Source organism: Simochromis diagramma, unplaced genomic scaffold (genome assembly GCF_900408965.1).
Source record: "Simochromis diagramma unplaced genomic scaffold, fSimDia1.1 OVJJ01000324.1, whole genome shotgun sequence".
NCBI classification, from domain to species: Eukaryota; Metazoa; Chordata; class Actinopteri; order Cichliformes; family Cichlidae; genus Simochromis; species Simochromis diagramma.
In genome coordinates, this window is record NW_024386918.1 from 277,501 (window position 1) to 292,457 (window position 14,957).

Below are 14,957 nucleotides of genomic sequence, written 5' to 3' on the forward strand. Positions count from 1 at the left end.
GTGCGTCTTGCACTTTTCTTTATTACTTGGTGCTGGCCTGTGTGTTTGATATGACTGCAAGGAATACAAGACTGACTTTATTATATAATCTGCGTAAAATGAACCAATAATCCATGAAGACAGTGCAAAGTGTAAATTATTGTCTGCTGCATCTCAGACATTGGCGAGAATGAACAATGTGGTAAGTAAAAAGTAATGTTCTGTCTCTAAAATGATGTCCCAAAATATTAGAAAACATCTAGTCCAGCCTAGAAGTAATAAATGCATGAAGTAGTTTTTCAGCGTCACTCTGAGACAGGATATTTCTTATTTCAGAGATATTACGCAAAGATTGGAATTGGAAGAAATCAGTTCTAGATATTTGTTTAATATGTGCATTGAAGTACATGTCCTAGTCAATAATGACTCCAGGGTTCCTCACAGTGTTACTGGAGGCCAAGGTAATGCCATCCAGAGTAAGAATCTGGTTGGATACCATATTTCTAAGATTTTCAGGGCCGAGTACAATAACCTCAGTTTGATCTGAATTTAGAAGCAGAAAATTAGCCCCCCTGCTGGAGCGGGGGGGCTAGGAGGAGGAGTTGGCCGTCCGACTGCGGTCTGGAGTGTGGGGCGGTCTGGAGTGTGGGGCCTCCCTGCTGCTGCGGAGTCGGGGCGGTCTGCCTCCCCCCACTGCAGGGAAAAGGGTAACACCACCTGGGTCTGGGTGCAGTTCCCCCTCCAGGGGCAAGGGTACCTAGACCCGGTTTGTAGAGTACGCTTGGGGAGTGTGATCGTGTGTACAGCGTCTCTTTATGTCTGTCTCCATGTTGGTTGAGTGTGGAGTAAGTGCATATGAGAGCATGAGGGTGGGAATGGATGTTTGTGTCTGTGTGTGCCTGTATGTCTGTGTCTATATGTCAGGTTGGGTGTCAGGCGCCACCTCTCTGGGGACATCTCAGGCCCTCCAAGGTTTGGAGGCCTATCTCCCCCTACCACCACTTCCCCTGCCAGTGGCGGACTCCCTCAGACATCGGTGCATTGGTGGTTCTTTGTGTCCGGGGATGGGCGTCCAGGTACACACCGGCTCACTCCTTGGCGGCCGCTTATCGGGGCCTGGAGCCTGGGGCTCGCTCGGGTCACTTCGGAGGTGGGGTGCCCCCGGCCTCTCGGCCTGGGGCTCGGTCACTCAGGCACGGCTGGCTGCCGGCGGAGCTCACGGGCGCGTCACTGCAACTCCCCCTGGCTTCTGCTCCGCGGCTGCTGAGTGAGCCCTCATCTGGGACTCTCCTCAGCTCTTTCTGGGACAGTGGCGCGGCTGCCCCTCTGTTGGTCTTCCTTGGTCTCTTGTGTTCTGGGGGCCTCTGGATGTCTGGAGTTTTGATCTCCTCCATACCTGCTTCATGCCCTGGGGGACGGGGCTGTGGCCCCCCCACACCCTCTAGCAGATCATTACATGAAGGAACCTTTTAAAAAAACAAGCGTGTCCATGCTCACAGGTGTACACACGGGTGATCACACCCACAAACTACACCCTTTTTGGCTCCTACCTCAAAGCACACTGTGTTCTGTTGATCTTATGTGCTGCACAATAATGTTTAATATTTAGTATTTACTGTCATATTCCCATATATCATTGTGATGTTGTTTATTCTATTACTCTTGTTCTCTTCTGCTTGTTTTCTTTTTTCTTTCTCAACAGGTGATCCAGGTGATTGATATATGCATTTTTTTTTCTTTTTTTTTTCTCTGCTCATTCTGTTGGTTTTTGTCTTTTGCCCTTCTCCCCCGTCCCTCTTCTCAGCTGTTTCTCTTTCCCTCTTTCTTTCTCCCCTTCTTTCCCCCAGTCAAGTCTGTCCCGTATTCAGTAAGTGAAAATAAAATAAACAATAAAAGGTGAATCAAATGGACCATTACGGCAAGGCTGGGATGGTCAATTTGGTAAAGTAAATCCGTTGGGCATCTTTCTTTGCCTTTAGACAACAATTCTGATGCAAAAGAACCAAACGGGACAGGCAAAAAAAAAAAAAAAAAAGAAGCAGAAAGTTAGCGGCCATCCAGGTCTTTATGTCTTTAAGACATTTCTGCAGTTTAACTAATTGGTGTGTGTTATCTGGCTTCATGGATAAATAAAGTTGGGTGTCCTCTGCATAGCAGTGAAAATGTATACTATGCTTTCTGATGATACTGCATTTAAATTGTAAACAGAATTGGTCCTAGCACATCCATAATTAACCTTAGATAAATATGATACAAACCACTGCAGAAATCAATACCTACAGGATGCTCTAATTGCTTTAATAAAATATTACGGTCAAAAGTTTTGAACGTTGCACTGAGGCCATGAGAAGATGATGTGTAACCTTCACTAAAGCAGTTTCTGTGCTGTGATGAGCTCTGAAGTCTGACTAAAACTGTTCAAACAAGCCATTCCTCTGAAAATTATCTGTTAGCTTTTTAAAAATTATTTTTTCAAGAATTTTTGAGATAAAAGGAAGGTTGGCGATTCGCCTATAACTAGGTAGGACAGCAGAGTCAAGAGATGGCTTTTTAAATCAGTGTTTGGTTTTTTTGTGTGTCTATGTACAGAACAGAAGTCTGAACAGACCAACGACCTGCCAGAGAAATCCTCCTCCAAGCGCTCTGCTTCTCCATCCGTGGAGCTGCAGCTCAACGCTGGCCGGCTGCAGCTTGACGGTCTTCCTCCGGGGGCCGGAGCTGCAGGCCCTGGTCTACGAGTGGCCCAGGTGCAACTATTGGACTGCAGAACCAGCAGCAGGCCAAGCAGCCGACCTGGGACTCCAAATTCCAACACTCCATCCACCCCAACCCCCTCAGAGGAGCAGAACGATGGAGAGGAGGAGGCAGCAGAGCCTGAGGATGAAGTTCAGGGTGCAGAGCTCGAGAGTTCTACAGTTTCTGCTCCGACCCTGCGACTCCTCAAGAGACTCTTTCAGCTCCTAATAGCGGCTGCTATGGAGAGAAACCCCACTCAGTTTCAGCTGGATTCAGGACGTCATCGCTCTCCAGTGCAGTATCATGCGACACCTATCCATCAAACATAAGGCCTCATCAACAGAGTGGCACTTTGAGCAAAAAACAAATACACAATCAAGTGGAGCATCAGAGGACATGAAAACTTCTTCCCCTGACCCCTGCTCTAAAGCTTGCAGTACACCCAGTGACTCCCAGGGGGCCTCTCTTTCCAAGGACAGCCCATCAGGGCTAGTTCTTTGCAAATGCACCGTGACACCATGTCAGAACTGTAGGAAACCTAATGGGCCTCTGGAATTGGTTCAGCCTCCCAGAGCCAATGGACAGAAACAGTTAAGAAGGAACCCGAGAGCACTGTAAATGCATGTGCCCAACAGAACTGCCCCACTGCCCCCACGATATGGCCCCACAGTGGCCAACAGAACCACAGGAGCCAGACAGAGCCCCAGGAGGAGTGTGTGAGCACCGATGAAAAGCCCTCCTTCTCAATCACCAGCAGTTCCTTCACAGATGCACCATCTAGAGGCAGCCAGGAGCACGACACAGTAAAGTTTGGATCAGCACCTACTCCAGGTACACATCAGAAATGTCAAAGCTGCAGTCTAAATGTATCACTTTATACAGCTAATAATAATAAGAAGAATAATATTAATCATGATAATAATAATAATAATTTATTCTAATAATACTTTAAAGTGTAAGAGATAATGTACAGTAGCTATAGTGAATACGATTTGATCAACTGGTCTCTGAATGCTATTGACACCCTTTTCTCAACGAGAAGTTTGGAAAGCGGAAAGCGGAACCGGCTGTTCAAACCCCCCCCAAGGCTGCCCGCTGGGATTGAAATGATGGGACGAGGTGCGGCTTCTCAGAATGGGCTCACTGAATGCAGCATGGTTAAGAGCTTGGAGGAGCTAACGGCTGCAGTGAAGGCTCAGAATAACACCTCTGAGCGTATATTGGATTACATCAGGGAAGAATCCACTCGGAACAACACCTCTGGGCGGAAGCTGGATTACATCGCGGATCAGTTGGCTGCGGTCGTGAGGTCTTAGAATCTGCTCTGTGAGCAAAAGACTGAAAAGACCACGGAATTGAAGGTATATAACATCATGGAGAAACTCACAGCTACCCAACGGGAGATTGAGAGACCAGTGTCGGTGTCAGAGTGTTAAAAACAGCTTGAAATTCTCATGAGTTGTTTGTAAAAGAAAAATCACCATTATAATAATGCGTAGCCTCATTCCTCAAAGAGTATGAGGCAAGCCGTCAGGCAACTCAGGAGAGGAAAGCCTGATCTGTGTACAGTGGGGCGCTGCTGACCTTAACTGAGGATATTGTCAGGTGTTGAAAGGAATACTTGGAGGACCTCCTTATCCCAATGACATATCTTCTATAGAGGAAGCAGAGGGGGATGACTCGTCCATCACAGGGGGGTGAGGCCAATGAGGCAATTGAACAACTTCTTGGTGGCAGAGGCCCTGGGGTGAATAAGGTTTGCCATGAGTTCCTGAAGGCTCTGGATGTTGACATTGACAGCTGCAGAGTCTGATGTGTTAAACATGAAACAGGAAGTGTTGATCTGAAATATGCTCAGAATGCAGCTGTGTCACAGGTTCATCTGGCTGGACTGTCAAAGTGACAGTGTAGCATGCGCGGACTAACATCCAGTCTGAGTGCAGATAACATAAAGTGTGAGCTGTAGTTAGGCTGACAATCCTCACATCACAGAAAGGTTTGTGTGAAGAATAATAACGATTTACTGAACAGTTTCATGTTGGCAAAATTATGATGAGTGCAGACACCTGTCTGGTGGGTTAGGATTAGCGAGAGTTCAAAGCAGCCACTCCACTGCAAAAGATCAGCGACTCCATCTACTCATTTTCTGCTATTTATTTGTGTTGTGGGCTTCGACAAAGATAACCTTTCAGAAATCTCAACTAAATCTAGTAAAAGCAACAAAAATTATTAGTCACTACAACTTCTCGCATCTAGATGATCTGCGTCACTCCAGAAATTTATCTTGAATGAGCACTGAAATTCCTCCGTATCAGACGGTCCACAAACAAGTTTGATTCTTTTCTTTTATTTAAACAAATTAAAATAAAAGGCACATAAAACATTGGAAATATGTTTACATAATTATTCTCAATGGACATACATTTAAAAAAAATGTAGGAATGTTTTACCTTTCTGCTAATCAGAAAGCCTAATCTTCATATATACAAAAATTACCACTGTTAATGTTCTAATACAAAAAGGATTTATAAAAGTTTTTTTCCTTGTGTGTCATAACTAGCATGTCTTCTGAACTAAATGGTTTATACAAAGATATACATTCATTTGCCTTCACATCTGCCAAATTACAAACTTCACCAAAAAACAAAACAAAAAGCAAAAATAAACTGAAATAATTATTTGGCCAAACAAATTGTTTTTCATATTAGGCTGGATTACAAAGTGAAACCACACAGAGAAATGTCAATGATACGTTAACAGGAGCATGCGCTTTTAAAGATCAATCACTTTGCGTTTCAAGATTAGTCCTTAAGTAGAAAACATTAAGTTCATTATTGTTAGCTTTAAAGAACAAAGCCAAAAACTGGCCATGCAGGACCCTAGGCCATTTGAACTAATGAAGGATTCCTTCACAAGGCTATTCTCTTGCACAGCTTAACTAGAAGAGGAAGTATCAATGTGTGAGAAAAGTCTTGTAAAGTATTTTAGGCACACTTGTTAACCAGCCACTAAAGAAGGACAAATGACACCACATACTAAGCTTTCATCCTGTATTTTTTTTTTTTTTTAGTGTTTTTATAAAAAGTCTTCACCCTTCTAATTACCTTCTAATCAACTCATCATCCACAGGCAACATAAAACAAACAAAAGAACCAGGAAATATATTTTCAACAAATAATGCCATTTAAAATTAAAAGCACCTTCCCTTGTGGACTGTTAGCATACATAAAATGAAATTAATGAGCTAAACAACTGAGTTGACAACATACAGATGAGCCAGGTGAAGTGGGACTGACAGTCATTGTCCAGTTACACCAAACTGGAATGCCCCTCTATGTACCATTGTCCTGTAGTCCCTATATCTTACCATTTACTGCAGGTGCTACGGAGTTCCTACACTGTAAAAGGGTGAAAAACTACAAAATCCAAGTATCAAAAAACTGTATATTCATGTTGCTCAAGACACTCACAGCCAGGAAACATGTTCACCCTTTCAAACAATCAAGCAGACATCTCCAGATGTAATGTGCTCTGTAAACCTATTCCTGCCCAAGAGAGCAGCAGAATATGTGCAAGCTCACAAGTCTCAACTGAAGGGGGCACAAATGAAAATTAAATGGCTGAAACAGCAGGAAAAGGTATGTAAACATTTAGAGTCATGAGCCTGTAGCTTCTAAGGGCAACTTAGTGGATGCTGCATGCACATGGTTGCAAATTGTCAAAACCACTAAGTAATAACATCAGTAACACAACACCCATCCTTTAGCATCTTGATCTTTTGTTTACACCTAGGCAAATGTTCTTTATTAATTATCCCAATTATCTAGGTTGCTAGAGTGACAAGAAAACAATAACAACAATAAAATAAATAAAATTAGGAAGCATATGAAACCTACAGAGAAAACTCTGCTTTTACACAGAATAAGGCTGTAGTTTATTTCTCTCTTTCTAGCAACAGATAACTTTCCTAAACAAATTACAAACATCGAGAACATTTCTCTGCTGACAGGTTTGATCTGTGCTGCTATAGTTTGATATTACTAACACTGTGCCACAGCTAAGGGAAATACAAGCAAGACCTAATGCCCTACTATACTATTGCACTGGGGATAATTCTAGAAGTAATTAATGGCTTCATATTCAATCTCTAATTAGTAGCACCATTTGGAGTGGACAACATGTAGATAACTTTGTACTATGACCATTTTCCTATTTTGGTAATCTTAGATGACAGACAACACTCAGTATTCCGTATTGGAGGGATAAGGTATAGTTAAATCCACAAGCATTTGAATAACATTTTTATTATGTTGCGCTTAAAGCACCACACTGGCAATTTTAATTTTGAAACCAAAAAATTAAAAACCAATATAATTAAAAAAATAACCAAGATGTGATTAAGATGCACATTTTCTGCCTTAAGTCAATAGTTTAGCAAAAGTATTGCTTTATCTGTTTACTAATGTTTAGCAACGGTAATAAAAGTGATTATCTTTTGCAGTCAATGACTGCTGGAAGTCTTCAACCCATGGACATCACCAACATGTGGACATCTGCCTAGGTCTCCAGTTTTGTCTTTACTAACTGAAAATATGAATTGACACCAGGTGACTGGTTTGGCCAATGAACATATCTCACTTCTTTTTCTCTTGGGCTGGTTTTGCAGTCTACCTTGCAACCTTATCTATTTGCCATTAATAGAAACAGAAAGTATAGTTGTACACTTCAGAATTCATCCTACTAATCCTATCAGAAGCCATGTCATCAATAAACATTTGTGGAAGCCGTACATGCCCGTGCCAAGGCTTTGTTTGACAAATTATGTAGCATGCTTCGGATCTCTTCCTACTATTCTGGTAAATGATAACATTGGTTCTATTTGTCCAAGACAAAACCAAAATGTTTTCTAACCTGGTCTTCTTTTTCTTGAGTGTAACCAATGGTTTGACTCCCACTCATATTGAGGTTAATAACTACCACATGCAAATTCAACATTTGTAATGATGTCCCGATAATTTACCAGCTAAAAATAATAAAAGAAGAGGTGTCACTTTGCCATGAAACTGTTTGTCAGCTGTCTAATTGGGGCCTGTAAAAAAAGCTGCTGTAATTCATAATAGTTAATACAGAATTTATGTAAAACCTCTTAAATTAAAATTGAAAGTCTGCATTTTAATCACATCCTAATTATTTGTCTTAAAATCCAGTGAGATGGTGTACAAAGGGCAAAATTTAAAAAATTGTGAGTGCGTCCAAATGTTTTTGGACATTTGCAGCTGTATAAAAACTGCAGCAAGTAAAACATGTTTTCCTTTTTAGTGGGATTTTTCTCATAATAAAAATAAAGTGACACCAGGCTTATGTATAAGACTCCTTATTCTCCTTTCTCTCCAGGCTGGACGGCCACATCAGTGTTGATGAAGTTTTTGCACCAATAACATGTAGTTAATAGAAAGGCTTTATCTACCATGGGTAAAGGCAATAAAATAGTGTTTTACATTATTGGTTTGAAAGGAAAAAAAAGAAAAAGAAAAAAAGGTCAGTGTAAAATGTCTGACATGTTGACACAAATGATGGACAGTGATGGGATCCACTATCTGCTAAATTAAAAATCTAACCAACTGAACACACCACAGAAACTTTGGGACTGCGCCACTTAAATTTAATGTCTTCTCTTTTGGCTTTCACGTTTAAAAAGTCTTAAAAAAAAAAGCTAAATTTAATGTTTGACTTTTGATAATACCAGGATTTTAACAGGCAAAGCCTAAGTGACATTTTTCAGGAAGCAATACTTTCACCTGTCACGTTCAAATACAAAATAATACAACCCCCCCAAACTTAGTTCCACATAAACTTGTCTCCAGCAGTAAGGAATGATTGTGCTTCCAGCAACTTTAACTGTAGAAATTCTGCTGGGGAGGTGCGCAAAATTTATCAAAACATACTCCAAATAAACATATCTTGTTTTAACTTTAAAACATATCAAATATCAAATACTGAGAAGTCCACTAAAATAAAAATCAGCTAAAAAGGACAAAAAAAAAAAGAGAAAAGAAGAAGCAACACAAATATTAAGACATTTCCTAAATATCAGTATAGCATCACACATTATCCATATTTTAAGATGTCCAGTTGCACAATATAATTTTTACTTCTCACTCTGATAAGATCAACAGTGTCTTGTCAAATAACTTGACAATAATGATCTTAAATGGTTTGTCTCCCTACAGTATATTGCGTTTACGGTAAAGACTCCTGCACTGAGTTTGCTCAATGTCAACCATTACAGTAAAATTATACATATTTGTAAAAGGGTAAAATGCAAATACAAAGTAGTTTAACATGGAACAGCTGGAAGTGTAATAACTGCCCAATAATTTAAAACCATGTTTAAGTGAAAGAACCTACTTTTTGGTTTGAGTCTATAGGTGTAATTAAAACTGTTCACATGATCAACTGTGAGTAATACAATTGACTAATACATCAATATTAGTATTATCAAACATTAAAATGGTACAAAAAGTAGAATTCATATTTGAGCAATATACTGGGTCCTGGAAACATTTGAGCGTAATCGTGTGATGACCAGGACACGTTAGCATCTACTGTGTTAGTCTCTTTAAAGGCAACAATTTATTCTCTCTGGTTTTCAGATGAAAAAAAACAATCTCCATACTGGTTAAAAGATTTCCCCCCTTCTTTTTGAAAATATCATTCATGGGCAAAATTACATTTATAAAATTCTTTGGCTTAAACCTATTTCCACTTCTCCCAAACTATGAAATCACATGTTATCTGGTTAAATGATGACGATGTAACAAATTGGAATTAGCATGAGAGCTCATTCGTGACGTTGAAAGCAAGCAATGACAGCTCTTTAAAACATGGACATGTAAGACTGGCTCTGCCTTCAGGGATCCAACTAATAGGTTTGACAACTATTTATCAATATTATTGGACATATTATTGGATTTACAGATTTTGCATCAATATGATGTAGGACTGTGGTTTTTCAGGTTCACTGAATTAGGCAAAAAAAAACAAACAAACAAAACAAAACAAAAAAAAACCAAACCCCAAAACAAAACAAAACAAAAAAAAAAAACCAACAACTCACAATCAACAAAGTCTTCCCCTATTAAAACATTTCTACTAATGTCCTAAGGTAAAATGCATAAAACAAAATGCATATATATTCTATAAAAGAACAATTTATGTACATGCTAGTACTCTGATTAATTAATTTCTGACCATTGCTAAGTTACAAAAATATGTATTTTCTGTATTAACTAAAAATAAAATTCATAATTACCACATAATGTTGTAATAATGCTGACCTCTGTAAGTAACAATCATTGGTTACCATCTACGTGACACATTAGTTCACCTTTTTATGCCCAGTACACTATCAACTCATTTAGAGGGAGATTTTACTAATATCTAATGGCTTTGTCCGTTATTAGGCAGTTAAAACATCACTAACTGTTACATGAGGAACAAAAGATCTACCAAGGAGGGGAGGATGGCAGAACCTGGGAAAGAAAAGGCATAGACTCCATGGGCCTCATAGCAATATTGAGTGGCCCAGTTATATTCATGGGCATAGGAGTGGTGATAGCTACCGGGTGGGCAATATTCATGTGTGCTGTTGTAGGGATTCCAACAGAGGTCAGGTTCACAGGGCCAGTGATGGTGACAGGGTGCTGCAGGTTAACTGGCGATGTAATGTTAACGGTGCTGGTGGCAGTATTAATCTGAGCTGTGATGGTAACAGCATTGCTGGAATTGACACTGCGGTTCACAGCAGAGGTGTTGGCTGCAGAGTTGGTGACAGGTGTCGTAGCCGCAGAGCTGTTGTGTAAGTTGTTGGCATCTGTATTAGAAAAGAAAAAAACAAACAAACAAAAAACACATTTAGGGCTGGTCAGCCTTATAGATACATATTACCCTTTCAAAAAAGGAGGCAACAGCCCTCTCAGCTCCTCGGCTGTGGGTGACTGAAAATATCAATACATCATTATCACATAGTGTCAACTGTGGTAATATATTTGAAGAAACCTACCTTTATGAGAGTTGTCAATTAGGACTTGGAAGGAGTTATTTAAAATCTCTCCTACCGTCAACTCACCTGAGGGGTAAATTCAAAAAGCAGGATCAATAGACTAACCAGTTAATTATTGTTAATGTTATAATTAAAAAATTTAAACAGAAACATATTAAGGACATCTTAAGTTCTGCATATTCCTAAGGTTGGACACACACTGCAGTGTAGGTCTTAGACCAGTAATTAGCAGGCCTAGGTAAGCTTAGGATCACTGACTAGTTTCACTCTTGCCCACAGATAATTGGCACATTGCTGGGTCATTTGTGATCCGTTCTCAAAAAGAAAATCTAAATTTCAAAGTCCAGACAGAAATGACAGCTCGGTAATAGCAGATGGCCTGTGATGAAATGTAAAGGAGTGCGCATCTACCCCGAGTGCTATGGTTCTTTTTGTGGTTAATTTAATTGATCTACTGATCCTGCTTCATGAAATTTAACCTTACATTAGCAAAATATCTATTATCTACACATGAGAATAGCCTCAACTGTACCAGTGCTTCAAGAAAAAAAATGTCTTTGTACTTAGGTGACATGGTACAACATGAATTAAAACTGGCCACTAATGTTTTGCAGAGGTTATGCTTAAATAATTAGGGATTTCTGCTATTTCTGCTACGGGATTACCTTTTCGTGGCCCTGAGTGGTTCCACTGCCAGTCACTTATGCCTATTCAGAAATACAGACACATATTGGGTTACATAAACAAGGGGAGCACTGCCATTATTCTTGGAGTCAACTTGATCAATTAGTCCAGTTGTGTGTAGGTGGGAATGGGGTACAACACCTTGACCGGGGTTTTAGCCTTTCTAGTATAAAATAAAACCAAAATGTCAGTCTCTCAAATTAAACTTTGTGTGTGTGTTTTTTTCCCCTATTAGGCCAAATATATGATTTTCAAATAAATTATAAATGTCTGGGTCTTTGGGTGATTGATTAGCTAGGGCTAAAGAGGGTAACATTCCTCCATCTTGGCCTGTGCTTCGAGGATTCTGACAGTATGACTCATGGTATCAAGTTAAATATGTTGCAAGAATGTCAGTGCTTCTAGAATAAAATTTGGAAACGTGTACAAAACATTTATATTTACTTGTATTTTTTCCCCCACACTTGTTTTAAATTTACAGTTACAGAACAAAAATATTGAAAAATGTGTAGGTTGACATTTAAATCATGGCTTGTCTCTCATTTGACCCAGTTACTTCAAACCTACACTGAATTTTGTTACTACAATATACACATGGTGCATGCTTGTACACCTTTATTCTGTCCATAGAAAGTAGAAGTAAAGAAAGATTTTCCACACTTAAGCTTTAAGTTCCTTTCTATGGTGTTATTTTTGTGCCACTATTCTGAGCGCATGTAAAAAAGGTTTGCAGGTGCAAGTGTTGTATTTTGAGGAAAAATTTATTTAGAAGAAAAGCTGAATTTGAGTGAACAAAATTCATTGCTGCGTGCAAAAAATGTATTTCCGTGTTTGCTATTATCCACACACACACACACACACACACACACACACACACACACACACAGCCCCTCTCGCTCAGTTTTTGCATTTACGCTTGCTCTCAACGTGTTGTTCGCGCTCTCAACATTTCTGCCCGTGCGCGCTCTCAACATTTCTGCCCGTGCGCGCTCTCAACATTTCTGCCTGTGCGCGCTCAACTCTTTCTCTGCACCGTTATATTTGTGCCACAAAACCAGCCAATCACAGACTTGGACGCAAAAAAAAAAATCTGATTGGCTGTTCTGGTCTCCAATCATCTCGAAATGAAGAAATGCAATATCCCAGAATCCATTTCGTCCAAAACTCAAACGAGGCAGTGGTGGAGGACCACAGAGTGGCGGAGTTTGAAATATTACTCTGTCTGGGTCACAAAATAAACTTTTAAGATATTTTCATGCTAGAATGGTGCTGTGTAAACTTCTAATATCTGCTCGATTCATCAAGACATCACATATTTGCATAAGTGCTCTGAGGTTTTCGGAGATGCCTGTTACCCACCAGCTGACCGGGTGGGTCACTCGTGTTAAACATAATATATAAGGCTCAGCTGACAAAAAATCACCGACTACACCACCAGGTATTATCGGAAAAACCATAAAGCCTTTGAACTAAAACAAACGCTGTTGTGACAGTGATGTACACTGTCTTGTTGGTATATATGTATGATTTGTATCACCTTCATGTTTCCAAACCGATATCATGAGCAGCAGCTTTTACAGCTGTGGCTCCAGCAAACATCAGCTGATACTAGAAAGTAATATTAAATAAATTATAACAACAGCTGATCAAGCTTGAACGTGCTGCTGTTGTTGTTTAGCGCAACATCCGCTGGTTTCCTGTTTCTGGCGCAAAGTGTCCGGTATGCCCAATGACCAGTCCAGCTATGCGGTCAGCTGGTGGGTAACAGGCATCTCCGAAAACGTCAGAGCAGTTATGCAAATATGTGATGTCTTGATGAATCGAGCAGGTATTAGAAGTTTACACAGCACCATTCTCGCATGAAAATATCTTAAAAGTTTATTTTGTGACCCAGACAGAGTAATATTTCAAACTCCGCCACTCTGTGTTCCTCCGCCACTGCCTCGTTTGAGTTTTGGATGAAATGGATTCTGGGATATTGCATTTCGTCATTTCGAGCTGATTGGAGACCAGAACAGCCAATCAGATTTTTTTGCATCCAAGTCTGTGATTGGCTGGTTTTGCGGCACAAATATAACGGTGTAGAGAAAGAGTTGAACGCGCACGGGCAGAAATGTTGAGAGCGTGAGCAACACATTGTGAGCAAGCGCAAATGCAAAAACTGAGCGAGAGGGGCTGCTGTTGTGTGTGTGTGTGTGTGTGTGTGTGTGTGTGTGTGTGTGTGTGTGTGTGTGTGTGTGTGTGTGTGTGTGTGGGTGTGGATGGATAATAGCAAACACTGAAATACATTTTTTGCACGCAGCAATGAATTTTGTTCACTCAAATTCAGCTTTTCTTCGCTCAAAATAAATTTCTCCTCAAAATGCAACACTTGCACCTGCAAACCTTTTTTACGTGCGCTCAAAACCTTTTTTACGTGCACTCAGAATAGTGGCACAAAAATAACGCCATACCTTTCTTGCCCTTTTTATATCCCGTCTCTGGAAATCAAACCATGTTCCACCATTACTGGACAGTATGAAGTGAAAAAAAAGTTATTAATATATATACTCATTATTTACAAAAACCATTATTTCAGACATGCCCTTGTTTTGACTGTACAACATGGTAACAGCCACAGTTTCTAAATGGATCAGTAAGTATTTAAAAGTACAATGGAAGTCAGAGCCTTCACCTTTCAGGCTCCTCTTCTGTGGAACCAGTTTAATTTGGATTTGGGAGACAGACACAGTCTCTACTTTTAAGATTAGGCTTAAAACTTTCCTTTTTGCTAAAGCATATAATTAGGTCTAGATCAGGGGACCCTAAATCCTCCCTTAGTTATGCTGCAATAAGCCAATGGTGCTGGAGAGCAGTACCATTTCTTCTTCACTCACCTTTTTCACTCAGCATTCTGCATTAAATCAGTAGTTATCAATAACATCTGTCTCTCTTCCACAGTGTGTCTTTATGTTGTTTTCCTCCCATCACACCCAACTGGTTTCTGCCCTTTCCTTCCCACTGTTGACAAATGTTCACTCAAAGAGGTAATTTAATTGCTGGGTCCATTAAGCGTCTTTACCTTGCAATATAAAGCGCTTGAGGCTGATTTGGCCCTATATAAATAAAATTGAATTAACTAACAGTCCTCTTTAACTGACAATGCTGGTAGAAACTAAGTGAGAAGACACTGCTGGCATGTGAACTGAACGCTTGTCAAATATCTGAGCAAATACTAATGTCACAGAAGCATACTGGTCACTGCATTTATGCTGGATAACTCGTTAGCAGTTGCAGATATACAAAATTCTCTTTCAACTTCATTTTTGCTGGTTGAAAGAATGAGGGATTTTGTGTCTGCAGTGATTTGCTCATGAATCACAGGTGCTTTGTGGTTACAAATCCATGTGGTGGACAGAGGACAGCTGAGAATGAGACATCTTGGTCCTCTGCTTTGTAATAAACTGCTCGTTCAGCGGGTTTTGCAACATGTTTACCACAAAAAAATAAATAAATA

The 14,957-nt window shown here is 40.0% G+C and overlaps 1 protein-coding gene across 1 annotated transcript in view; it reads right to left on the bottom strand.

The window, feature by feature from the left end:
• Positions 1 to 10,220: 10,220 nt before the first annotated feature.
• vezf1b (vascular endothelial zinc finger 1b) overlaps positions 10,221 to 14,957 on the bottom strand; it is a 36,337-nt gene continuing 31,600 nt past the window's right edge. Inside the window, exon 5 of the mRNA XM_040036478.1 lies at positions 10,221 to 10,588. Coding sequence (XP_039892412.1) covers positions 10,221 to 10,588 — 368 coding nt within the window. The remainder of the gene's footprint in view (positions 10,589 to 14,957) is intronic.